This window comes from Pholcus phalangioides, unplaced genomic scaffold (assembly GCF_987345545.1).
Source record: "Pholcus phalangioides strain wild (caught in Gottingen) unplaced genomic scaffold, Ppha-v1.0 ptg000042l_1, whole genome shotgun sequence".
Lineage (NCBI taxonomy): Eukaryota > Metazoa > Arthropoda > Arachnida > Araneae > Pholcidae > Pholcus > Pholcus phalangioides.
This window is the reverse complement of record NW_028301628.1, coordinates 33,301,924-33,329,696: the sequence shown is the minus strand read 5'-3', so window position 1 is coordinate 33,329,696 and position 27,773 is coordinate 33,301,924. Positions and strand designations below refer to the sequence as shown.

General features: G+C 37.6%; 1 protein-coding gene across 3 annotated transcripts; it reads right to left on the bottom strand.

Moving 5' to 3' along the window:
* Nucleotides 1–5,303: 5,303 nt before the first annotated feature.
* On the bottom strand, nt 5,304–27,334 carry LOC149064920 (uncharacterized). Of its 3 annotated transcripts, XM_089255258.1 has the most exons (8): nt 26,493–27,330; nt 26,334–26,387; nt 23,747–23,884; nt 22,639–22,743; nt 8,621–8,739; nt 8,419–8,456; nt 7,769–7,932; nt 5,315–5,913 (listed from the first exon to the last, which is right to left on the bottom strand). In XM_089255258.1, the coding sequence occupies exons 3-8, from the start codon at nt 23,855–23,857 to the stop codon at nt 5,812–5,814; spliced, it is 639 nt and encodes a 212-aa protein (XP_089111384.1). In that variant the 5' UTR covers nt 23,858–23,884; nt 26,334–26,387; nt 26,493–27,330; the 3' UTR covers nt 5,315–5,811. The 3 variants fall into 3 exon arrangements, with proteins under 3 accessions (XP_089111383.1, XP_089111384.1, XP_089111385.1); XM_089255257.1 differs by having other exon boundaries at nt 5,304–5,913; nt 26,334–27,330; XM_089255259.1 differs by having other exon boundaries at nt 7,765–7,932; nt 26,334–27,334.
* Nucleotides 27,335–27,773: the final 439 nt, after the last annotated feature.

Sequence of the window (27,773 nt, the reverse complement as noted above, 5' to 3'; positions counted from 1 at the left end):
AAATTTTTAATCCGATCATTTCGGGATTTTAACCCTGTTGGGATTTTGACCTGTCGACCCATGTCCTACTACTGATGCTGTAAAAAACATTAGTGGAATAAAGTGAATATAAAGATAATTTCAATTTTCTCCATCAGCAAAACTGGTAAAAGAGAGCCTCGGCTTCTTATTGTTAAAAGCCATGCTTGAGTTCAAAAGCTGTGTGAAGTTATCTCGTTTTAAACATCTAATTCTTGCACATAAAACCTCGTGGGTGACAAAAAACATTTTCGAAAACTGGCTCATGAAACTAGAGCTTCAAAGAACGAAATAAAAAAATAGCGCTTCTTTTTTGGGGAATGTTAGAGGAGATATAATTTTCGACAAACTTTTCATTACATGTTTTAATTGGTAATTTTCATTCGAAACATACTGGATTTAGAGAGATGTAGGTGGCTTTTTTCTCAGCCAGAGATATCAAGGAAACAGTTATTTTCCGGATATTATGCTGAGGTGAGCTCGGAAAGAAAAGTCATCACGTCTCCGCCGGGACCCGAACCCAGGCCTCTTGCATACCGGGCAAGCATGCTACCATCTACACCACTGGAGACACATGAATCTGCCTTCCTAATTTCACGCACTGTGTCGTGAGGCGCTGAAGTAGAGGCATTAGTAGCCTCTCTTAACTTCAGGAAATGGCCCCCGGGTGGGACGGTTTAGAGAGATGTAGGTGGCTTTTTTCTCAGCCAGAGATATCAAGGAAACAGTTATTTTCCGGATATTATGCTGAGGTGAGCTCGGAAAGAAAAGTCATCACGTCTCCGCCGGGACTCGAACCCAGGCCTCTTGCATACCGGGCAAGCATGCTACCATCTACACCACTGGAGACACATGAATCTGCCTTCCTAATTTCACGCACTGTGTCGTGAGGCGCTGAAGTAGAGGCATTAGTAGCCTCTCTTAACTTCAGGAACGGCGGAGACGTGATGACTTTTCTTTCCGAGCTCACCTCAGCATAATATCCGGAAAATAACTGTTTCCTTGATATCTCTGGCTGAGAAAAAAGCCACCTACATCTCTCTAAACCGTCCCACCCGGGGGCCATTTCCTGAAGTTAAGAGAGGCTACTAATGCCTCTACTTCAGCGCCTCACGACACAGTGCGTGAAATTAGGAAGGCAGATTCATGTGTCTCCAGTGGTGTAGATGGTAGCATGCTTGCCCGGTATGCAAGAGGCCTGGGTTCGAGTCCCGGCGGAGACGTGATGACTTTTCTTTCCGAGCTCACCTCAGCATAATATCCGGAAAATAACTGTTTCCTTGATACTGGATTTAATTAATAATTTTCATTCCTTACGTATTTATAATTGAAGCGGTTCCCGCTAGCTCAAGGACTCGGTAGCTCGCTCGGTCATTCCCTCATTCACCCAGTCGCCCATCCACTCACTCGTTCACTCGCTCGCCCGCTCACCCACTCACTCTCTCTCGGACTCAGTAGTTCACACACCCAACCACTCGCCCACTCACGGACTCGATAGATCGCTCGGTCATTCCCTCACTCACCCACTCGCCCACCTATTCACCCATTCACGGACTGAGTAGCTCGCTCGCCCACTCACTCGCCTGTTCACCCACTCACGTATGGGACTCAGTAACTCGCTCGCCCACTCATTGTTCCAATCTCCCACTCACTCACCCGCTCACGGACTCTGTAGCTCACTCACCCACCCGCTCGCTCACTTACTCGCCAAACCGTTCACCCACTCACTCGCTCGCTTACTCCCCAAACCAATCGCCCACTCACTCGCTCCCTCACTCACCCACCCACTCACGAGCTCAGTAGCTCGCTCGTCCACTCATGCGTTCCCTCGCACACCCCTCACTCACCTACTTACTGAGTCACTCACCTTCTCAGTCGGTCACTCGCTCTCTCACTCACTCACTCGCTCACCCACACACTCGCTCACCCACACACTCAGTCACTCGCCTCCTCAGTCGGTAACTCGCTCGCTTGCTCACTTACCCTATCGCCCACTTACTCGCTCCCTCACCGGAGTCGTCGACGTGAAGAAAACATTAGAGGGGCTGAAAATTGCTGATCGTCCCGTATATACGAGACTCAAGCGCGTACGCAGGAGGAGGATGGCGCTTACATTATATTTTCAGAAATTATTGGGGCCTCGAATGACCTCATCCCCTAGGTTCCAACGCCCTCACTCACCGGCTCACTCATTCACTCGCCCACTCACTTAGTATCTCGCTCACTCACTCCCTCACTATTTCGCTCTCTCGCTCACCTGCTCACGGACTCGGTAGGTTCATGTCAAACTGTTATCGGTGAATTTTCCGGACACGGAGTCGAATGGGGGCCTGACAAAAAAAATGTACACTTATTTTGCATAATTTTTTTTATTTTAATGGGCCCACAAGAAAATGTCTGCCCGGAGCCACTAGAAGGTATGCTACGGCCCTGATGAGACCTATTGGTGTATGAGCAGCCATTTAGCGATGAACTGGTGAACTTGCAGACGAACTCCTAAATATCAAAATAACGATAGGTTCTTTGTTTTGGACGTCTCCTTGTGCCCTGAAGAAATAAAAAATGTCCTGAAGTATGGTCTGTACATCTAGTATAGTTGCCTTTCTACAAATGTAAATTATTTTGTTTATGGTTTGCCTCCTTTCCGTAGTTCTCAAAAACTTACAATAAACAACACATTTTAGAGCCCATTTTAAAGGGGGTCATCAGCTTCCGGAATGCTTATGTATCCGTTTACAATCATACTAAAAATTATGGCTTTTCTGGCGATAATATTCGTAAAAATATTCATTTCAGTGACTTCTTTTGCTACCAGTTGAAATGAAAACGCCGTGTAATTGATGTTGTGCGTCTGATAAATTAAATATTTTAACGTTAATATATGTATAGGAATAAATTGCGACCGAAGAGCCAAACGTGTAAAATGAGTGAGTAAATGTCGTATAAATGAGAGTCGTATTAACGAGTGTTCCACTGTATTATGGTTTTATGAATTTTTCTGTGTATACCGAACCCCACTACAATACTTGAAGAGTGATTCCGTCACTATTGAATCTGAAATGTTTGTAAAAATTAGACGGGGGAAGGGAAGAATGGCATGGCTTCTGTCTTTGGAGAATGTGTTGGTGACAGTATCTCTCTTTATGATGAAGCTATCCAATGGCCACTCTCAAGCGGGGCCATACAGTAATTACAAATCATATAAAAATACCAATTAAGACCTGGGGTGTCATATCATATGTAATAATAATCACATAATATCATATGTGAACGCCTTTTAAGGACGATCTGTGTTACGTAAGATAAAATTTGAGGTGATTATAACCATAGACTTAAGATATAAAGTATTATTACTATAGTATTAGTATAGTATTATTACTCTGTGATTATAACCGGGAACTTCATGTTGAGAATTTATTATTCGCAAATGCGGACTTGTATAAAATTATTTTTTGTTCAGATTTTTTTCATTAATTATTTGTTTTTCATTTCTTGTTGTGTTCTTTCTTGATTGTTTTCTTGTTATAATTAATTGAAAAAAAGATGGAAATCAAAATATACATTTTAACATAAAAAAAAGGGTAAAATGTTTTTTTGTTTTTATTCTCCATTTTAAAATTTGAGTGTTTGCATGTGTTTCTTTAGTGCCTGCTCAAGCTGGAACAGTGTTGACAACTTGGTTATTTTCCAACTAGATCAGGCCAGTTTCTTAGCCATTTGGTTCCAAAAAATACCTATGTAGTTGTTTGCCTTTTTCAAAAAAATTTCCTGTGTACTAGTCTATTATTAAATCACGTGAAAATACAGGAATGTTCCGGGAAATACGAGACGTATGGTCATCCAAATAATGATTAAAATTAATTCTGGTTTTTTAAGTCCGGTTTCTAATTGTTTTCGATGAATCCCTTTTTTAAAAAACAAAAGAAAACTAATTTTTCTGCATGTGCAAAGGAAGCAATGTCATCTTGTTTCCTCTTGTAATAATTTTCTACCTCCCATATGTTTTTTATATTATTCTCTTGCTTTTGCCTATTTAGTGCATTTTTTGCGTACCTTCATGTACCTATTTTTGCAAATGTTATACACTCCTGTTCTGCATGTGCTATACAATTTCACCTTGCATCTTTTTGTACATGCAATAATTTCCTACCTCGCATATGTTTTTTTATATTGTTTTGAATCAATGCCAACAAAATGTGTCATTACCGCCATTGTGTATAATTTTTAATTGCAGCTCGCTCTATAAACTCCTGATAGATTTCTTGCTATGTTGTTTTTCAAGTTTGTACACCTATGCTCTCCCTGTTTTGCATATGTTATGCATCAACACAGAGAGAGAGAGAGTTATAATTAATTAATGAGGTTTAATAATTAATAATTTCATTACTTAATACTTTTGTTAATTAATATTTTTGTTGATTAATATTTTTATTAAAATTTGAAATACGGAGCCCAGGAAAAAGCTGTCACGGAACCCCTTGGTAGCCCATGTATTAAGAGGGACAAACTCATCCTTATTTCCCATGAAAATCACGCATTTTAGAGAATTTTAGCTCCAGCATATAGCACTAATACTATCAAAATTAAAAGATTATAATTGTAGGTTGAATCACACACACAAATTTATCTAAGCACGGAAAATTCGGTATTTTAAGTAATAGTTTAATGAATGTAGCGAGCCGCGAAATATAGCCGACTTAACTTCTTGCCAAAATAATTTATAACTGGGTGCTTTTCTGCTTGCTACGAGTGTGTGTGTATTTTTTCAAATGAAATTTTAAATCTCAGGTAAAAAATTGGTCATTTTTTGACACCTTTTCAATTGTGTTACTAGCGGGTTGGAATACTTCATTTCTCAAAAGTGTAAATTTTTATTCCTATTTGTGTGAACAGCTACTAGTAACTACAAATTCTGGAATAAAAAACATGTAGAAGTTCATTTGCATGAGAATTTGCTTTTTGCAAATTAATATGCACTATAAGAAATAGAAAATATACATTTCAAAAACACGTTATATATATATATATATATTTTTTTTTTTTGAGTGGTGTTTTCGATGCATATTTTCTCAGTTTTAATACATATTTTGGAATTTTTAACGATTTTTTCAATGCATATTTTGACATATTTTAGCGCATATTTGCATATTTTTGCTCTTCTAACTTCTCCACTCTTTAGTGCATAATCCAGGCTCTTGTGATCACTGTGAATATCAATTAAAAGGATATTTTAATTATTTTGTTTGTTATTCTGAAACTTTCAAAATCTAATCAAAACAAAAATTGCAGATGAATGAAAATTTTTTTATTCATCGAGTATCATAATGCTGCACACATGAGTATTTATTGTCAATGAGGAGTGAGGTCATCTGCAAAAAGGTATAATATACAAATATATTTTTTTTCTAAATGCATCTTGGGAAAGAGAACACTCTGTGGAAAGTCGTTTTCTAAAATGAGTCGTTAGTCCCTTTTAATGTTCAATTATAATTGTCTCACATTCAGATATCGACTGTAAATTGAAAGGCAAAGCAGGCATCAAAACGCTCCCATGACTAGAGTCAATAATGTTTGGTTAGTCGGTGAATATATGATACTAAAATTTGAGGCCTTGACTAAATGTCCCACTGTCTATGTAGAATGAGTTCCAGCTCACATGAAAATGAACATTTTCGTGACAGTTTCTCACACGGAATAACTAATGTCTAACTAAGTCAGTCTAGAATATATTGGAAATCTTGAGATTCTTCTTTGTTTACTTCTGCGACTATGTTGTGACTTGATTTCCGGCTGTCAGGATGTTTCAGAAGAGTCTCCTACAAGATCCAAAACATCCGTTGATGATGGCCTCTTCATAGGATCAGGATTAGTACATTTTCTGACAACTTGCCGTAACTGAAAAAAAAAAAACAAACATTAATACGCATAAAATACCCAAATATAGCCAGACTTAATAACTTTTAATAATTTTACCATCAGTATATAACTTTTTAATAGGGCGTAAGACAGCATTCTGAGGATCCTATTTCTATTGCTCCCTCCTCCTCCTCTTTCTGGAGGCCGGGATCTTTGGCTAGGACGGTCTTGAACGCATGGCTCACGGGCTACCTTTAGCACTTGGAGCTTTTCGGCGTTTCCAGCCGATAATTGATGAAATAATTTCAGAAAATTGATGAAAACATTGGGAAAGATTAATTCTAGAACAAATGAAAAATAATTTCTCGGAATTAATGAAAGAAATAACTTCTCGGAATTAATGAAAGAAATGACTTCTCGGAATTAATGAAAGAAATAACTTCTCGGAATTAATGAAAGAAATAACTTCTCGGAATTAATGAAAGAAATTATCCCATAATAAATGAAAGAAATTATCCCATAATAAATGAAAGAAATAATTCTAGAATAAATGAAAGAACTAAATTTAGAGAAAATGAAAGAAATAATTCCAGAATTGATGAAAATTCAGAATTACTGAAAGAAATGATTTTAGAATTTTTGAAACAAATAATTAAAAAAAACTTACACATCAATGAAAGAAATAATTTCGTAATTTCTAATAGAAATTATTTCACAATCAATTCCATAAGTATTGAAAGAAATGATTTCAAGATGTACTCTGAGAAGGAAAATAATTTCAGAATTTCCGATATAAATATGTAAAGAATCAAGAGATGGTATTGTTTCGGCACGAAATATACTGAGAAATTTCATTTTCTGTTATGCCGAAACGAATATTTTAAAAGAAAAATGATTTTTTTTGTCCCCTTTACATACCGGGCAAGTGCGCTAACCAATGCATCTGAGACATACTTTTCAATTCCTTATAACACGCATTATTAGTGTGAATAACACGCGTTATTCCCGGAGGAGACCACTTTTCTTGGTGTGTAAAATGTGTGTTCAAATATTCGTTTCGGCATAACATCCGGAAATTCAATTTCTTAGTATATTTCGGGCCGAAAAAATACCATCTCTTAATACAAAACGCCACCTGGGCGAAAATTGCTGTAGTTAAGAGAGGCTTCAGTCTCCACTCAGCGCTTCACGCGAATAATTCGTGTTATAAGGAATTGAAAAGTGCGTATCTCTGGTGTATTGGTTAGCGCACTTGGCCGATATGCAAGGGGTCAAATCACTTTTCTTTCCAAATATCCGTTTCGGCATAACATCCAGAAAATTCAATTTCTCAGTATTTAAGGAATCATTTAAAGTGATTTCAGATTAAAATTCATCTCAGAATTAATCAAGAACGTTTTGAGAATTAGGGAGAAAAATGATTTCAGAAGTAATCGAAATTAATAATTAATAAAAGAAATGAGTTTAGAATAAATAAAAGTCTTCAATATTATTTTTGTTCCTGTTTAACTCGGGGGAGGGGGGGGGGGGGCATTGACTCCTTCTGTTAAGATATAATTAAATTACATGAGCTGGTGGCCCGTGGGATTCGTGGGAAGTTCCAATTTGGCCCACCGTTTCTGGAAGGTTGAAGTCCCCTTGGCTAGGATTTTTCACGAGCTCCATTTTATTGAAATTATAGCTGAAAAATGAACGAAAAAAATACGAGTTTGTTAATAGGTGCACGTGTTGGAGTCCTGTGACTTTTCAAAAACTCTCTCATAAAATCAGACACTCAGAAAGCAAAGAGTATGAAGTTCTCTAAAAGAATTCCCCGATTTCTTCAGAGCTTATTTGCGATTGGAAATGAGTTAAACGTTTACTCAGACCATAATTTTGCAATGTACTCACTTACCACTTCCAAGATCTGTTCTTCATCTTCGCCTTTGATTTCGAACCGCTTAATGTCACAGCCACCGAAACTTCTGAGCCCATAACTTTCCCCTCGTGCCTCATAAGACGAGGTTTTAAGCAATGAAGGTGTTTCCAAGATGTTGCTGTACGTCGAATCTTCGCGGGCTGTAAAATAAAATGTTATGAATTAAATAAATTATTTAACAGATAAAATAACGCAAGAGCTATAGAGGAATTCTATTTCTTATTTGAATTTGTAGACTACAAAAAAATGTCTCGTGGAACCTTTGATCTGTCTCACGGTACCCAAGTGTAGGGGATTCCAACGTAAAGTTTTTCGCGGAGCACTTGATAGTTATAAGTAGAGCCCAGATTATAACTATCAAGTGCTCCGCCTTTGGCCTTTTCTAGCATTAATGCACATAAATGCATAAGAATTTTCAGTATAAGTGCATATTTTTGAAGGTTTATTTCAGCTCACTAAATTTTTTTTATAATTTTTCAAATAAATATTGTTCATAATATTTTCATAACATCAGTTTTTTTCCCGCAGGTGAAATTTAATACATATAATAATTAAATTTCACCTAATAATATAAGGTGTTAATTAAGGTTTAAATGAAGTTTCTTGATTATAAGAATAGTACTTACCCGAAACTTTCTCATATTCTTGCCGGTTTTTCTTGAAACTGAAATAAAAATATGAGTCAGGAAGAGAAGAAATAGGTGGTCTTTCAACTGTATTAATTAAAAACGTAGAAATAATGGTGAGTCAATTATTATCAATAAAAAATGTCTCGCGGAGAAACATAAAAGAGAATTCACACACACACACACACAAACGGAATTTTACCTTGGCGTTCTGCTGAAAATATTAAGGACGAGATCAGATTTCCTTCTGGTTTTTTGAACTGGTTCTGCTCGACTCTTTTCTTTCGATTTGTTTGTGGTGAATCTTGAGATAAGAGGTGACTAAAATGTAATAAATGTATGTATGAATATTATTTGCACATCTATTTTATGAAAACAGTTTTATTCAGCTACTAACCAACTAAATAGCTGCATTTACACAATAATCCTCTTAGAATTCGTGACGAATAATTGCACTTTGCTGGAAAGTAATACAGGAGTTTCAAAATTTTAATGACTGGTAAGTTAGTGAATTATGGTGTGAGATGTTATTAATTTTCCCTGTAAAAAAGATTTTCTCCCACAGGCTTGTAGATAAACGTTTGTCTGTGTTGCATTGAAATGGGAAAGATGATCGAAATTCAATCCAAGCAACGCGTTTTTCTTATTAAAATTCGGAATCAAACAAACAAAGTCCTTCACAAAAGTATGAAAGTGGTTAATACTTTACAAGAATCTTCGAGAGCCATCAAAAATCGAGAGATTTTATTCGGGCCGATCTTAAATTTTTTTCAAAAAAAGGCATCCTATTTTAATTGCTCGCATGGAATGGGTTCAGGTTTCTGTTTTACCGCTGTGGTGGTCGAGTGGTCATAGTGACGGACTCGCAACGCGAGGTCTCGGGTTCGAACCCCAGCTGCGCCACAGTGGTGGTCGGCTGACGTTAATTTTCTACGGTTCTTCGCGGCACGTATGCGAGCCGATCTGCCCTTTAAAGTCTCGCTGCAGTGAGCAACAGGCCTGCAACGGTACAGATGTTCAATCATTACACTTCAGTCATAGATGGCAGCACTGAAAATTCAAAACACGACGCAAGGTACGCAGTCAGACTGTTTGTTAGGTACCTACCTAGTTAATTACCGAGTCATCCAGAACATTTTTTTTCTTTGTAAGTATCTGCGTGAAGAAAAAAAGCTTGAGTTTGCCTCTATTGTCGAAGTGTACTTGTTGTTTTTCAATTTTTCTTTCTTCTCTATTTTTCACGTATTTTCAGAATTCTGTCCATGGTTTACCCGTTAACCCTCTAAGGTTCATCCTCATAAAACGTGTTCAATTTTTTTTCGAAAATGTATGTAAATTGGTAGTTAGCATATTTTTAATTGAAAAAAATTCATCAACAAAGCTATTTAATTAATTAGGGTTGGGATATAGTTTGCCTTGATTCTAATGTAATCTATACACATATTGCTTAGCAAGGCGAAATCTGGCTGAGCAAAGTTGAATAGCTTTTACCTCGAATTTTATTTCCGATTTTCGTAATTTGGTGCTATTTTATAAATCTCTGAACACGTGAAATTCAGTAGCTCTCAAAATAAGACACCCACAAGAAAACGTTTCTAGACATAAAAAAAGTATTATGCTTGTACTTTGCATAGACCTATTTTTTATTGAAAAGAAACGGAAAGATATATTTGTATCTATATATACACATAGGCGTAAACTTATTGAAAATGTTGGGGGGGCTCCGGCTCTAATAGAACCTCGTTTATACGACGCGTCGTATAAATGCGAAAGCAGTACTGCAAAACGAACTTTTTCCGAAAATTACCCCCCCCCCCCCCACCTTTTTTTTACAGACGTTTCCGAAAAAAAAATTTGTGAAAATCTGTCGTTTTGATTCAAAATCTTATGCTTGAGAAGAAATATACTTATAATACTATCATAACATTACTGTTGCTAAAGTCTCAAGCACTTTTACGGTATTCATTTCAAGATTCAACAGAAAAAAAAAGTGTTATTTAAACGTTATGTAAAACGTCCTTTACTTGACAGAGAACACCGTTACAAAATTATCGAATGTGGGGGCGACAAAAATCCCAGTTACAGCCCTGGCTATCAGCATACCGTAGCCCGTTCAATAATTATTTCAGTACCTGTCAAAAGCCATTGAACACAGGGCCACAACTAGGGAGGAGCAGGCGGGTCTCGTGCCCCGGGCGCTAGACCGGATGGGGTGCAAATTTCATTCTAAAACCTCTCCTTCAACATTACAAGGGGGGCGTCAAAATGCGCGCTTGCCCCGGGTAACCAAGCATCTAGTTGCAGCCCTGATTGAACCAGTCAATCATCTTAAATTTTATTACTTTTTCAGTAAAAAATATGCATGAGAAACTACAGTCAGTCCCGCTTAGTTTTTCCGCTTACAACGTTTCTTCATGATGGGTTTTTGAAAACCGTAAAACACTGTATTTCAGTGACACGTTTTCACCAGTTGAAAAATTATGTGATTCGATTGATAGAAAAGGTGTTTTCCAAAGACTTGGGAGTTCGAATCGAAGTGAAAACGTCGATTAATTGAAGTGTATACAGGCAGGGCCCTGGGTAAAGCAGGAATTAGGAGGCTCTTGCGACAAGAGTCAAAGATGTTAATTGGTCAGTGAATGTATGTTGTTTGTACTAATAACTAGAAATTCCTAAATAAAATACATGTAGAAATCATTTGCATGAGAATGTTTTTGCAAATGAATATGCACCGAGATAAATAGAAAAGATGCATTTAAAAACGCATTTGCGTTTTTTGCTTGGTTATTTGTTCTTTAGCACATATTTTCTCAGTTTTAGTTCATATTTAGCCATTTTTTTTAAGTGGAAAATTCGGGCTCTAATTACAGGCGAATCCCGTTTTAACGAATACCGTTACAGCGAAAATATCATTTTAACGAATGGTTTTCTAATCCCTCTAATAAGTATACATAGGAACAATGCAAACAATCTGAAATTTCTTTATAACGAAGTGTTTTCTCCGGTTTCTTGGACTTCGTTATAACAGGATATTCGACTGTATAACAATCATTTAATGTATTGTTACCAAGGTGAATGGGACAAGGGCGTAGCCAGAAATTTCGTTCGGCAGGGGGGACCAAAGTGATAGAACAATAGATTTGGTCATCTTTTTCCCTTTTTTCGGTCATTTTCTCACATTTCGGACGAGGGGACCAGACCCCCAAGTCTTCCTCTTCGCTACGCCCTTGGAATGGGATACCCCTGAGCATGAGCTACCCAAGAAAACCAATCTATTGGGGGGGGGGGGGTACACGGAATTTCTTCCAGAGAATTTTTGAGTTGGTGCCAATTTTCCAAAAGCATTTAATTAACAAAAATTTATTTGATTGTTGGGGGCGTAGCCTTTGCCCTTGAGCCCCATTCTAGTTTGATCACGGTCCAAGTAAAAATATACTTTCATTCTCTCTCTCTCATTGAAACGAGCACAACTCCGGTCTATCGCCATAGGCAATTTATTCAGATCTAGTCATGCCGTAAATCTGAGTATATCCTCCCAGGATCCCCCAGATCTCATGAATCCCGAAATCCCCTGGGCGGGGTCATGAAAATGACTATATACAAAAAATATATTTAGAACAGTATATGCATCTTTATTTATTCCAGGGTTGGACAAACCCCAAGTGCCAGGTTACCATGGTGACTGGAAAATCTGTATTCGCGCCTAAAATTTTGTATATGTGATTGCTAAATCAGAATCTAGTGATGGCTCAAAATTTTCCGATTTCATAATTGTCTTCCAACATGGAAAGGAGCAGAGCCACAACTAGAGAAAGCAGGTAGGTCTGGTGCTCCGGACGCTGGACCAGAATGTGAGTCGAATTCACCCTTTAACTGCTTCTTCTACATGCAAGGGGCGCCAAAATTCCGAATTGCCCCAGATGACAAAGTATCTAGTTGCGGCCCTGGGAAGGGGGTCATCAATTCCCAGAAAGGTTGAAAAAAGATTATTTAAGATACTTTTCTCGTGAAAAAACCATGCTTGGCTCTTACAAAATTTGGCTGGTGCCTAAATTTTTTAATGATTTTTGTCAAGCCCCGTATTTATTTATTTATATTTTATGATACAGTGTATATTTCCCCCAAAATCAAATTACATGTCACTTATTTAAGATTTATTTTACTCTCATATATTGAGTCATATATCAGGTTTTAAATTAGAAAAATAATAATTTTTTTAGTTGCATAAATTTCTTATTAAAAACTCGATTCAAATATTGTCACTTTTACAAGTATGCAAGAAAAATGGAGTTTAAATTTTTCTTAAATAAATTTTAAATATGATTGAAAAAAATAAGACATATAGTAAGTTTTATTAATTTATTGATGTGTCTAACAGAAAAAAAATTATTTTATACTACGCTTTATTGATTATAAGTATTAGAGGGCTGCAAAATCTAGATTGTTTTTGAAGATTCTGAATAAATTATCATTAAAGAAAATGCTTAAAATGCAGGAATTTATCAAAAATGTGTAACTATATTTAATATTGCTTACTTTTTCTGTCAGGAAACTGTGCGGAATCACGAGGAACTTTTCCGTTTTCTTGTAATACAACATGTTTTACTAACAGAAGGTTTATACTGTACGTGCACAACCGAATGTGGTCCACACAAACCATAAAATACTGTGGAACTGTCTATCTCAACATTTGTGGGGGGTGGGGGGGGGGGTTTCAGTGGAAAAACAAGGAGTTTACTTCAAGTGGCTCCAAACACAGCTATTCTTATTTTGCAGAATCACAAACCTCGTCTAGATTTTTCTTCACCACCGTAATTTCTTTATATTCCAATTAGGATCATCTATGTCGGCGTCCTTCAGGGATGGCCATCCATTAAGCACAAAAGCTTTTAAAGCCTTGACCGGCGGCGTCAAGAAGAATGTAGTTTTCAGGATCAGAAGGGGGGTCCCCATATGGACGGATGCCTCCAGGTGACATATTCCCCACATAAGCGACACGCTATACACTCCCCGTCCTTCTAATTAGGAAATGGTGATTGTATTCAGTAAACCTGCATTGAAGCAGCCGAAACTGAACCCTATTGAAATGCTCTTTGTCAGCTGCAGAAGGTGCGGCCCCTTTATCATGAAAAAAAAAAAAATACATGGAATTAAAAGTCCGCCAAAGATCCCAGGCTAGAAGCCCTTCTCCAGTATGTGGGAGTCCATGGCCGTGCTTATAGCTCGCTGAGTGCCCCCCCCCCCCGGGAAACACGCCACTAGATGCCACGGACGGGCTGTAACTAGGAGTGAAGATCATTTTATTGTCGGGAAAGGGGGGGGGGGAAAGCATCGAAATGCCTCCTTGAGATCGACTGTGATGCCGCAAGATATTTAAAATTTCTAACAGTGCTGCGAACGTAAACAGGGTATGTAAAACCCCCTCTTTGCGGTCACCGGCTGGACAAATAGAAATTCGTCCGTAAAAAATAATTGATCGGGAAAGGAGGAACCCTATTAAAACATTGAGAATAATTCTTCATTTTGAAATAAACACAATTTTTTGAATAACATAAGTAAGAAATACTACATCCTTTTTAGAAAAATTCCCCAATTTAATTTGCAATGGAACATAGAAAAAATTACAGTATTTTCCGATAAATAGAGGTCGCATCCTGTAAAATGGCCGGAAAAAGTGTTTGTGGAAAAATCGCCACTTTTTTTTTAACATGTCACAGCTTCGTATAAAGGCCGAAACTCACTGTACTGACGTGACGTGATTATTCCGAGTCTAGGTGTGGAAAACGTGTCCATGCGATTTTTTTTTGGGGGGGGGGGGAAGATTGAGCCAGCTCTCCGAAATTAATAAGAGGGGGGGGGAGTCTCGATCCCATTGGCTTAAAACAAGTTACGACAGGTAATACAAGTTACGACTTAATGCACTTAACATACGACTTAATACAAGTTACGCTTACGACAGGTCCAAGCACTTCCCTGTAAAAAATCGGGGTCCTCGCGAAAGATCTGTCCAAAAGCCCGGTCCAACGGAGACAGGATCATTTTAGTCGTGGAGGGAGGGAAGAGTATGTAATTTTTTCACCCTCTCCCCACTAAAAAAACGATCGAAACGATATTTTTCGTTCTTCCACCCCCCCCCCCCCCAGAATTAGCACTCCCCACAAGAATTCCGCCTGTGAAAATTGCCTTCTTCCCTAGTTCCGGCCCTGGCTACCTAGGAGTACTGGAAACAGGGCTGGGGGGGGGGGTCAAATGTCTAGGGTGCCGGACCAGAGGGGAGGGGGGGGGGAACGCAAATTTCACCTTTTAACCTCTCTTCCAACATTTATTGAAATACCGTATTTAAAATTTCTATATAAGAGTGCTGCTAACGTAGATAGTTTGAGAATCCCTGATTTATAAGGAGGAAATTTCATATTCCTAGTATTAGAATGCAATGGTACCCGGCTCAGGGGGCTTTGAAATTTTCCATTCATTTCTTATTTTCTTTTTTTTTTGTGTGTTAATTTTATTTTACTATTATTTATTTGATTCCCCTCAAAGGCACCGGAACCTAGGAGTGGAGGATATTTGAGCCCAAAAAATTTTGTAAGGCGGTTGAGCCCCCCCCCCTGAAAAATGTTTCGGCATCGGTCCTCAAGATCTGTTATGAATGGGCATTTAGAATGTGCTTTTTTCCCCAATATTTTTCAAAAAAACATTGGGGGGGGGGGGGCCAAAAAGTTATTGGTCCTCCCGCATATACGGGACTCAAGCGTGTACAAAGGAGAGGGAGAATGCATTGCACAATGGTTTTTTTCAGCAGTAATTACTGGGAGGCTCAGTCCCCTTACAAAATTTATTGCGGGGGGGAGGGGGGTGCTCAAATGGCCTCAGCCTCTAGGTTCTGGCACCTATTATTTATAGAGTGTAATTTATTTCGGTTTCAATATCATTGCTTCCCAATTTTCAACCTCCCCCCCCCCCCCCACCATGCATCTTTGGGCTTATTTTCATGTCGGCGCCATGGCCGTCCTCCGGTCGCAGTGAACAAAAGAAGAGACACTCAGTTTTTGCCACAGGCAAAGAAGAAAGAGCCCCCTCAACACCTCAAAGAATCTTCCTCTCAGCCGTGCCTTCTGGCAGTAAATTGGAACCGATGGAGGGTGCAATTGGGGATTGAACGGCAGGGAAGAAATGAGATAAACGTATTGTCATGGAACAAGAAAGCCAAAGACCATCCAGATTTTTTAAAAGAACTAAAATTTTGAGCAGATTGTTTCCATTAACTAATTCATAATTAGGACAACTTTTGGTTAAAAAAAAATTTTTCATCATTGCAAAATGAATAAGCCATATTCATACGAATTTTTGGGGGGGCTGAGCCGCGTCTTCAAAAATGTTGGGGGGGCTCGGGCCCATGGGCCCTATAGAAGTTTACGCCTATGTATATACAATATAAATAAGATATAAATTTGTATGTTTTTTGACCATGTCTCACATGAAATTCAAATACGTATACATAGGATCCATAGAAGGTAAATTTAGCTGATTCGGAAGGAAAAAGTTTATTTGTGTGTGGCTTTATAACACAATTATTCCAAGAAATGCTTTTATATACCGAGAACTTTGATGGGAGCGAAACGAATGAGAGTGAGATGGTGCGATTTCTGGTACACTGGATGGTGCGATACAGTACAGTGGAACTTCGGTTAACGAGAACAATTCGTTCCGCGAACGTGCTCATTATACGAATCGCTCGTTATTCGAATCAAACTCCCCCATAGGAAATAATGGCAACACGGATATAATTCGTTCCACAATTATTCATTCACATAAAAATGACGAATAAGAACGACATTTAATCAATAATACAATGCAATACAGTCAGCCCCCCGTATTCGCGGTTTTTTTTCCTTCATTGAAAAATTTTTTTGACAGCACTCAGCAATCGTCATTCACGTGTTTTGTTCACAAAATTTTAGTTGTGCTTGTTTAGGATGGCTCATTCTTCTAGTGCTACTAATAATGCTTTGAAAAGACAAATAAAAGTGAAAACTTTTGACAAGAAAAATTGGATATATTGACTATATATATACTTGACGAAAGTAAGTCAATACCTGCTGTGGTCCGCCATTGCGGAATCAATGAATCAACGGTGAGATATATCAAGAAAAAGGAATCTGAAATTCATTCAGCCCTGGCTGTAGCTGCACCCGTGGCAGTCAAAACTTTGCAAGCGCCTACGGGATCCACGTGTTTCTCGTACATAAAATGCTGTTTTTTGTGGATACAAGACTGATACAAAAAGGTATTCCAGTTGATTGTAATATTATAACAGAAAAGGTGAAAAATTTTATTTTTCCATAAGGAAAAGGCTGGTGAAACGGCGATTTCATCAGAATTTTATGCAAGTAAAGGTTGTTTCATAGGTTTGCGAAACGATTCGGATCAAGCAATGTAAAAATCACTGGCGATCAAGCCTCTGCCGATCAGAAGGCAGCTAGAAAGTTTCCAAAGACTGTAGAAAATTATTGAAGAGAAGGGTTATGCACCTCAGCAGGTGTATGCACTAACGAAACTGCACTATTTTGGAAGAAAATGCCACAAAGAAGTTAAGCAAGAGAAGAAAAGCGAGCTCCTGGTTTTGAGGAAAGTAGACTTTCCATGTTGTTTTGCGCAAATTTTCAAATCTGCGAATCCGTGAGCATTGAAGGGAAGGATAAGCCAAAGCTCCCAGTATTTTGGACGAACAATAAAAAGGCTATGAAAAAACTTTTCCTGGATTGGTTTAAACGGTGTTTCGTTCCGGAAGTCAGGAGGTACCTTGAGAATGAATATATGCTATTCTCAAAGTTCTTTTGATACTGGGTTGACCGAGGAGGAAGGAGTTAATGCAGCTGACTGGCCCTGAAACTGAAGCAGCACCAGATGAAGAAGATCGAGATAAAGAAGTAGAAGACAAATTCACCACAAAGTAACATAGCGGAAGGGATTCGCAAGCTCAAATCAGTAATAGATTATTTTCATGACATAGATCCCTCTATTTTACGTTCTTCACATGTAGAAAAATTGGTAGAGGAAGCCTTGTCAACATACATACTCCAACAGAAAAAGCGGCAAACAGAAATCACAATGTTCTTTCAGAAAACATCGCCAACAATCTCGCTGCACCCTCTTTTACATTCCCTTCTACTTCTGCGTCACCCTGCTCTTTCTCGTGATGGTCAATAAGCGAGATATACAAAAAAAAACCTATGGTTTCGGTTATTCGCGGATTTCCGTATTCGCGGTCACCCCCGGAACGTAACCCCCGCGAATACGGGAGGCCCGACTGTAATAATAATTATATGTATTTTAATGTATTATACACATTTACATACATTGGACGAGCCAATGAATTTTCAAAGATATTGACTTTGGCCCGCGACTATTCTGGTCTAGAAATCAGTGAACTTCCCTCTTGCGGGGAGGGCGTCTGAACATCATGGGTCCTCAGGAAAAGTGCAGGGTTGTCTTAAGAGTCCCATCGGCTTCTCCCCCCCCCGGGTACAGTAATTTTTCTAAGGCCCCATACTTGGATAGAAATGCCTGTCTAGTATGCTATTCACATATTGAAGCTCTCGAAAATTTTGACCAAACATCGTTATCCAGAGCACTCCTTTCAAACTTGAGGCCCCCGGACCGTTCCAGGGTGTGTCCACGTATTAAGATGGCACTGCAAAAGTGTTATAGGGTCACCTGTACTTTGCTGGAGATAAGTAATAGCTTACATATTAATTACATCCAGAAATTGTAGTACCAGATCTCATCATGTATCCCCCGCTATAGATATGAGGGCCTTGGCCCTGCCCATATGGCCTGCGGATTTAGATGGTCCTGGTTCCATGCTGTGCTGGATTCACAAAGGATTAACGTTTTCTCCCACCACACACAATTCACTTCAAATCTATCACCTCTCTCTGAGGGCCCTCTTCAGTACTTGTCATGGTACCCCTACGTCTGATTTTCATCTGTGCTCCACCCCCAGATTATCCCAGTCACGCTAGAGGGCCATATGGCACCATGTTAAGAACCACTGCAATCTAACATGTTAATAACATAAATCGCGTTGATCTAAAAATATCTGCTGCCACCTACCAAATAAAACTAATATGATTTTTCAGTTGACATTGCATTGGTAAAATGTTTTTTGATTGGTGAGCTATATTGAAAAACAATTGAAATAAATTTTAACGGTTAATGATTTTGTAAAATAAAATAACGTTAGTACGCTCACAGAGAAGAAACGCTCTTAGTTTTGTGAGGGCATATTTTAATTCTAAATACGCCATCTTTGACCTCAATCACTCCAAGAAAAACCTTGGTGACTGCGCTTGAAGAAATTTATTGATATTATATTACTGTATACAAATATCAACTGATAAAACTTTTTTAGTAAATTCAATAAATCTATGTATATATTATTTCTTTTTAAATTATTATCAATATGATACAATATTTCTTTTATTACTTTATTACGCTATTCAGAAGCCGGTCAGCAGCTTCAATAGGAAAATTATAACAGTTTTATTCGATAGATGACAGCAAAAGTTCCAGTGAAATGATTTTTCTGTGCATGTTATATCAACCTGATGCCATGTGGCCCGTTTGTGGCCCTGGGATACTCTAAAAGAGGGCCCCAAATAGAAAGGGGGAGCCACGACAGGTACCCAAGGCCACACACGGAAAGATAGAGCTTTCAAGTGAAATATGTACAGTATATATAATGTAATAACGCCATAAACAAACATGCCATAATACATACAAATTAACTTAAATACAAATACAACGCCACAACAGGCAAACTGCCCAACGAGGTGGCTGACTTAAGAACATCATGGATCCCCGAGCCATTTTTGGAGGCCCTACCTACTACTGCTACACCACACATGCACCCCGCCCACACCCCCCAACGAATCGGCACATGCGGGAATGTGCGTGTAGTGAAACCTGACGTGAAGTTTTTTGTTTCTCTGTAATGCTTGTTATGTGTAGTGCTGCCATCTGCCACCAGTTTTTCTAACTATGAGTGAAGTGTTATGATTGAATGATTTATCGTTGTAGGACTGTTGCTCTCTGTGGCGAGACTTTTTAACGGGGAGATCGGCTCGCATTTGCGCCTTGAAGTTGGGAACCACAGAAAACCAACTTCAGCCGACCACCACTGTGGGGTTCGAACCCGGATCCTCGGATCCTCGCATCGCGAGTCCGTCACTATAACCACTCGACCACCACAGCGGCTTACTCTAAACAACGAGAGAGAAGAGGACTATCTCGTGTTGGACGATTTACGGACTCTCTGTTGTTTTGCATTCTTATTCTTTTTGTGTGATTTTAAAAAGAACGTATCTAATAACACTTGCTTTCTGCCTCCTTTTTAGAATTTCTCGGAGATGGGAAATTGCATTGTCGCTGGATAGATTTATTGCTTGCTTTACTGTGCTTCTATTTCATTGGTACTTTTCTACAGAATTTTGCACGGATTCCCACATTTTACACATTTCTCCAATCACATTTGAAAAGTGAGGACTTCTCACTCTTCTCTCTTCCTCAGAAAAAGATCCCTTCAATATAAGCTCTTGCTGTTGCATGCAATGGAGGTCCATTAGTTTGTCTATGGTCAAATCCTGGCCAAGCAGAATTTGTATTAAAAAAAAGCGCGCATACTCGCGATTACAATGCGACATCTACTTTCGTATAATAGCCATACTCAATTTTTCCAGTGAGGGACGCTGACCGGACACTGTAGGGGAGAATATTACCTACAATTCCACAGTATGTGTGGGCACGAAAGCGAAAAATCATCAGCTTAGTTGTGAAAACGTGACAATAAATAAAAAAAGCACAAAATATTTGCTCGTTATGCGAATTGCTCGCTAACCGAGCTGCTCGTTAACCGAAGTTCCACTGTATTTCTATATGATTATTCGATTAGAGTCATGAAACATTTCAGATTCAAACTTTCATATCTCATACTTAAAACTTGTAGAGGACACTGATAAAGTTCATAAAATTCCAACCAAATGGTAAGATATCCATATTTGGGGTTTATTCTATTAACACGTGTCGTATAAATATTCCCGCAAAATTTCAGCTATTTTGATTGTTTTTTTTAATCTTACGAACAAGCTCAAAAAACTGCAATTTGAAAAAAAAATCGCACTCAAAATGTTTTTTTTTTCTTGTTTACATTCACATTATAATTCTTTTTTTATTTTTTATTTTGAAAGAATCGATTGAAGGATTGTCACGAAAATTTTGCATTTGATTTGCAATCAAATTGAAAATATATGCAATCAACTGCAAAAATATAATGGTAAAAATCAAGAATATTTTGGAAATTGAAGTGACTTTTTTGAAGCCCTAGAGGCTGTGGCACCCCTTAAAAGAAATTAATACGAAAATGATTCATTCAATGGGACACTATTTCCCACAGTTTCTGAAGATTAGTGTGCTGTTTTGCTATTTTTTTCCGTCTGAACACGAAACAAATTCGCATCGATAAGAAAATGTTATCATTCAGAGAGCCATTATGCGCATGTTATCTGTTCCACTAACAGTAGCTCTCTAAACTCGTAGGGAAGAGAAAAAAAGTATATTTTCTGTGTTCACTGATAGTAATTGTGAAAGTAAGTAGTATCGTAGTGTGTTCTGTGTAAGGGGCTGAAGAGATAATACTTTCAAGTTTTTTTTTTGCTTTGCTGTGGCAATCATCATGGATTTGAACAAGTTCGTTTTTATTCTTCTCACCGGGGATCATTAATCTGTCCATGAATGAAAATAGCTTTTATCATAATCATTCATGGAAAACTGATAGAAAATGATTCGAATATGCATCATTATTTTCATTCTCATTTTTTAAGAATTCAATTGAATGAACTTGTGTGTGTGTGAGATATATATATATAGTTTCATCATAGCTTACAGCGCACCTGATATGATAAACTCCAACTAACTAAATCTCAATATAAAAGACATCATCATTTATTAGAGATCAACGTCAACAATAATGGGTTTAACTCATAACAGCCAATGTGAAGACTGATTCTGAATTCATTGTACGAACTTTCATAACTCTAATATAGCAAACTGAAACGAAACGGAAAGAATAGAAAACGTTCTTATTTAAGCACTATTTACTTCACTGGTTTTAATTAATTCACTGGCACTATTTAATTCTTTGTTTGGTAAGCATACTTGAAATCTCTCTCAGATATAGTGGCATCTTTGTGGCTGGGCGAATGGTGGTCCCGGGGTCATTGTTTCCAGTCTAACAGAAACTCCAAACATTGTGAAGATTTTCATTATTTCTTTCAATAATTATGAAATTATTTCATTCACTAATTCTGAAATTATTTCATTCACTAATTCTGAAATTATTTCATTCACTAATTCTGAAATTATTTCATTCACTAATTCTGAAATTATTTCATTCACTAATTCTGAAATTATTTCATTCACTAATTCTGAAATTATTTCATTCACTAATTCTGAAATTATTTCATTCACTAATTCTGAAATTATTTCATTCACTAATTCTGAAATTATTTCATTCACTAATTCTGAAGTTATTTCTTACATTAATCTTTAACTTATCATCTTTGATTACAATAATGATGTGACATGTTTTTAATGATGTACATAATGTGACAATGGGTTATGTCTTTTTTTTTTTTTTTTTTATAATTTTGAGTCAGGGGGCTCTTTAAATGGGAATTTAATCATTTTGGTCGCACCACGGTCATTTTCTGCACACGAGGGCGAATTAGCCCGGGACCTACAGTTTATTGCCGAATTCGAACGGCAGCGTTCACCATTATTTTTCATATACAGTACCTATTTTGCCAGATGGTTGGTGCACTAACCACTCGATGGGGGATTTCTTACGGTAGCAATACGCTCTGCGGTCATACATCGCAAATCGCAATGACTGTATGTATATCATATTCGCATATTTTCTGGCTTAAATTGTCATTAGACAATGGAGCCCAGAACGTGTACAGTTTGAACCAGTACCGCTGGTTTCTGTTGTACCTCTGGCTCATGAAAGATTCTGACAAGGGCGAAAGATTCTGTCAAACTCGCGACACCCCTGATCATCCTTTGGTTTCTGTCACAAAGATGTTTTTTAAGTTTATATAATGAGTTCAAAATCACCCTGCAAAAAACTTCAGTTTTGATAGAAAAGTAAAGTACAATCACCAGAGTTTTCGGACTGGCAATCTCTGCATACGATCCATCCTTTTCGTTTGGATTCTGTGGTGCCTCTACAATCGTTGTAGCCTGTGGTCGCATTGCAACTGAAACCTTTTGGAGGAGAGACAATATGCTTTTAAAAGGTAAAAAAAAAAAATTCTCACGATAATGAAGTGATAGAAATGAAGCTAAACCCATCAAATGTCATACTCATATTATCATTACATTACATTTATCAGACATCCCGTATCCAAAAAAAAAATTAAATTTTTTTTTAAATGTTCATAAGCGTGGGTTTAGGATGAGAAAATTTTCAGAGCTAATTTTTAGAATTTTATAAACATAACAAGTGAATTTCTGCCGTCTTTAGCCCTTTTTACAGCTACATGGACATATTTACTTATATGTGAAATGGGTTCTGCCTGCTTTATTTCGGATATGTGAAGCTTCCGAAACATTAAGACGTCCTCAAAGTTTCAAGCTTTCTGATGGTTATTGAAACTGCACACAGTTCAGAACATGCCAACTTTAATAATTTGAATCTCCGTTTTTTTTTGTAAAATACTCAATTAAATTTAAATTTAGCATCTTTCTGATATACAGTGATTTCTCCGTCAATTTACTTCTTGCAGAAAAAAAGTACCTTAAACTCTGAAAAGAGTGTCTCATTTATTTTAAAAATGAGTGCCCTAGATATATGAAGGGTTTGATCCGTTTCATTTATTGAAATATCAATTGAATACGGTATACATAGCAAAATAATAAATTATTTTCTAAGAAGTAGGCTAGAGTCCATTACCTGATCAACTAACAAAGTAAATTTGCGTAATTTTTTATGGACCCACCGGTGTTGCGGGGCAGCCAAGAAAGAAGTAAATTTCTTTTCACGAGACCCATAGTTATGCAAAATGTTACTGCTGGGGTATGATAAATATTTTCCAACATGGCCCAGGTCTTTGACCACCTGCTTATATCTCTGCGTTGAGACAGAGCGGTCCTAACCAGAACATGGTTAGGTGTTGATATATAAATAATATTATCCGATAAAATAACACTTCAAGTGACACGAATCGAATACGATAATGAGAGAGAAAAGTTTTGACAAAATTCTTACCTTTGTCTTCGGTGGTTGCTTCTCAGAAGAAGATTCATCGTCCTCGACGAAACGAATGTCTTCATTTCCATTCACTATAGTCAAAGCGCAGTTGGCACTTCTCTCGCCCATCAATATGTTTCCTCATCAGAGCTTGCTCTTTCGAAAATCAATTGAAAAAGTTGAAATTAAAACATGATATTCATTACCATATTCGATTACATTAGCAATGGGGGAAAACAAGGAAGTCGATGGGACGTGTATTTTTCATCCAGTAATGATTCATTCTGAACTGGCTTATCTTAATAGCATCATGGGGCTCCCTGAAAAAGTGATGTTGTGGAGCCGCTAAATTGGAGGTACCTGCCTACTACCTACTTACATCTTCTTGGAAATCATGTTATCAAATCTTATAATCACGAGCCCCTCCCCCACGAGAGGTTCCCGGGTGGTTATGTGTGTATAGATGGATACAACACAATAAAACTGTTATTTTTCCTTTTTATGGCAGAGAATGCATAAGCCTAAGTGACACGTTCGGGCTTTCGGCTTATTTAGGTGGTATTGATTGATGTGTGTGTGTGTGCTAATAGGTAAAAATAACACAAGATATATGCAACAATTCTTTTTATTACATCATCGCATATAACATGTTTTTTCCCATGTCATGCTAAAATACAGTGGACTCCGCTTATAACGCCCTCTCTATAACAGGGGCGTCGGAAGTATTTCGAACTTGTGGGTGCTCATCTTTCTTGATCTTCATCAATTCACTAAGTGTTCAGACCCATGATATAAATAACCGTGGGTGCTCGAACACCCACAACACTTCCGACTCCGATGCCACTGCCTTCTTAGAACGTTCTCCCCCACTTAGTACGAATTATTTTCAAGGCCCCATCTTTCACTAACACTTATCGGGATACCCCCGTTTAAAGCGATTTCCAGCTTAAAATTTTTTCATTATGGTTTTGTGAAAAAAATTTATAAGCGATTTGTTTTTATCAGTGATTTGTATATTACTCTGATCACCCAATATTCATTCCAAGAACCTGTCATTTGCGACTATGATTTTACTCATGATCTACGTGTTTAGGAATTTCGACATTTTCAAACTTAAAAAATCAACAATGCCCTCCCTCTACAGATGAATAAAAGCTCATTGATAATAAAGCATAAGACACTTTAAGGAATACTTTAAATATAAGAAATTAGTAATAGGGCAATGCCGTCTTACCACATGGGCCCACCCGGGCACGGCCCGGGGGCCTCAAGAGAAAAGGGGCCTCACAAAAATGAAATGGGGGTTGTAATTTCCGAAAATTCACCACGTAGGGCCTCAGAAAAATCATTTGGCCAGGGGGCTCATGATGCTCTTAAGACGGCCCTGTAGTAGGGTCTTTTGTATCATTTCCACCTAATAGCACTCTTACTCGATAGTACCTAAATTGGCTACGAAAGCTTAAAAGCGTCACTTTCGACTATGTTTGGGCCATAAGTTCAAAATAAACCACTATACAGACTATCCCAAATTGTTTGTACCGCGGATATCTCTGCAACCGTTGACTTTAGAAACATATTTTTAGTCACAAAAAGTTTTCAAATGATGTGCAGTTACTCAAATCGCATGATTTTTTTCAATGAGTCGTATATATAAAAAAATAGAAAAACTAACTTTTTATGTAGACCCTGTGTGCTAAAACGTCCATTACGTGAAATGTAAATGCGGCTCTGAGAAGTAATTTACAAAAAAAGAAACAAAATACAACATATTTTTAAATGCGATATTAACGGAGATGTCTGAATTTGATGTAGCAATTGTCGCTAATGATTGAGGGTGTGAGTCGCAAATTTCGAAATGTAAATTAAATTCAAAGTTGCATAAATTCTGTTACTATTAAAAAGTGTAATTGATATTTATTGTGAATAGAAAAATAAAATAGTTGAACTCATTCTATTTGTGTACAGTCCCTAAAAATGGCAACTTTTGATTAATAACAAGTTGCCAACACAGTGATGAGTTGCTAAAAACATGGTGATTTTTTTTTATATTTAATGTCTCGATAAATATCGCATTCAAGAACATGAAATTTTTCGCAAATTACTTTTCAGAGTGCGATCTACACTTCAATAACTAGAAGTTTTAGCACAAGGGGACTGTGTGTGTGGTTTTTTTTAAATGCTTTTTTTCCCCAGAAATAACATTTGAGATATTACAGTTTACACACGTGTTTTTTTTTCGATTGTGCAGGGAAACGCTTATGTTATGGCACACATTGGACTGGAGAAATGTATCATTATAATAAAGATATCAAAGTTAATTTTATTTTCATGAATACGACTCCTCAAATTTTTTTTTTTTTTTTTTTTGATTTTAAGTAATTGTGCGTTTTTTGAAAACTTTCTGTAATTGAAAGCATCTTTCTGAAGTCAATGCTTTAACAGATATCCGCTGTGCAAACAATTTGGGACAGGCCTGCATATTACTATTGGTTATTACTTATTTCACTGAAATAAGTAATAACCAATTCAAACAATTCTAGAAAGCACCAGACAATGAAATTATGTTATGAAGCATCTTCAAGAAGTAGAGTAAATACGTCCTTACTTGTTATTACTGTTCCGTCACCAGAAAATATAGTTCTCGAAAACTCTTTTCATCCTTCAAAAAAATAGCCTTCTAAGTTTCAATTCATTCGATAACGGATTGCATGTTGTTTTAATTGATTTCCCAATAGAACATTTCAAAAAATCAAATGTTAAATACCATTCTCTAAAGAAAGAAGATTCCTATCGGTAATCCAACGATATCAAACCGAACATTATATTGAGAGTTTGTTTTACTATCGAGTTACCACTTGAACGTTTTTCACGTATCTATATTCAATTATCTTTTCTCTTTTCACGATTTCTGTCGGTTTGGCGAAAAAAAAAAAATCTTTTATTTTATGGCATGTTTTTTTTGGCGAGTATCATTAAGTCGCATGCTATTGTGAACATTCGCCGGGAAGAAAAATAATTAATATAATGACTGTGATCTCTTTCCACACGTGTCTTGTCAGCCATGATAATGCAGGGCTCCTTGGTTTATTTCAGTACGAACTACTTTCAGGTCGCAATATTGGCATCATTGGCGTACGCAAAGGGGGGTGTTGGGGTTAACCTACCCCAGGAGGAGCCAAGTTTATGGTGTAATTTTGCAGTGAAAAACAGTAACCCCCTCTCTTGCCAGGTGAAAAAAAAAAGATTGAACCCCCACTTGAGGAAATCCTGTGTACGCTACTGATTGGTATCAATGTGCCGCAAAATTTTCCTCAAAATATTTCTTTTGCGCTGTAACAGATTGTTCATTTTTTATGCCACCACATCTGCAACATCGTTTCTCACACACACACACCCTGATATCATTGTACCGTAAAATTTATTCAACAGTATCACATTGATTTCATGCCACCACATCTGCAACATCGTTTCTCACCTTGGTATCGTTATACCGCAAAATCTCTTCAACATCATAATTTTAATTTTATGCCGTCACATCGTTTCTAAATTTCGTATCTTTGTGCTGCAAAATTTCTTCCACAGTGCCTTTTTAATTTTATGCCCACAGAGTCGTTTCTCATCGTTATCTTTGTACCAAAAAATTTCTTTAGTACACAAACAACTTGTTTTTTTTTGAGTAGCGAGTGCTTATCATTCGAAGATTAACATCTAAACGGCAATTATGACACTTGGATCAAAATCCATGCTACTCGACTGGGGGGGGGGGGGGAGGAGGGGGGTAATTGGAGCAGCTCAGTGTTTCCCTAAGTGTGTGTTGTGGCTCTTCGAGGCGTCGTGGTGAACTGTCAGTGTTGATGTGTGTCTATTTAGCACCACAAAGTGGTACTTTTTCAAACTATCATGGAGAGCCCCGCGGCTAAAAAAGTAATAGGCAAGGAAGCCACTGATGGAAGAGTTTGGGAATCACTGGAGTAGCTGACAATACCTCCTTGGTTAGTATGAAATCGGGCAAAAAAACTCTTGGGTACTTGGTGCCCGCGATATG

Bases quoted from the DNA above. Each gene is read 5' to 3' on its own strand.
- LOC149064920 (XM_089255257.1), bottom strand. From the start codon at position 23,857: ATGGGCGAGAGAAGTGCCAACTGCGCTTTGACTATAGTGAATGGAAAT. The intron at 8,740-22,638 runs GTGATTGTACTT...ATTACATTTTAG, and splicing joins TTGCCAGTCCGAAAACTCTG to TCACCTCTTATCTCAAGATT. The intron at 7,933-8,418 runs GTAAGTACTATT...TTTATTTTACAG, and splicing joins AGAATATGAGAAAGTTTCGG to CCCGCGAAGATTCGACGTAC.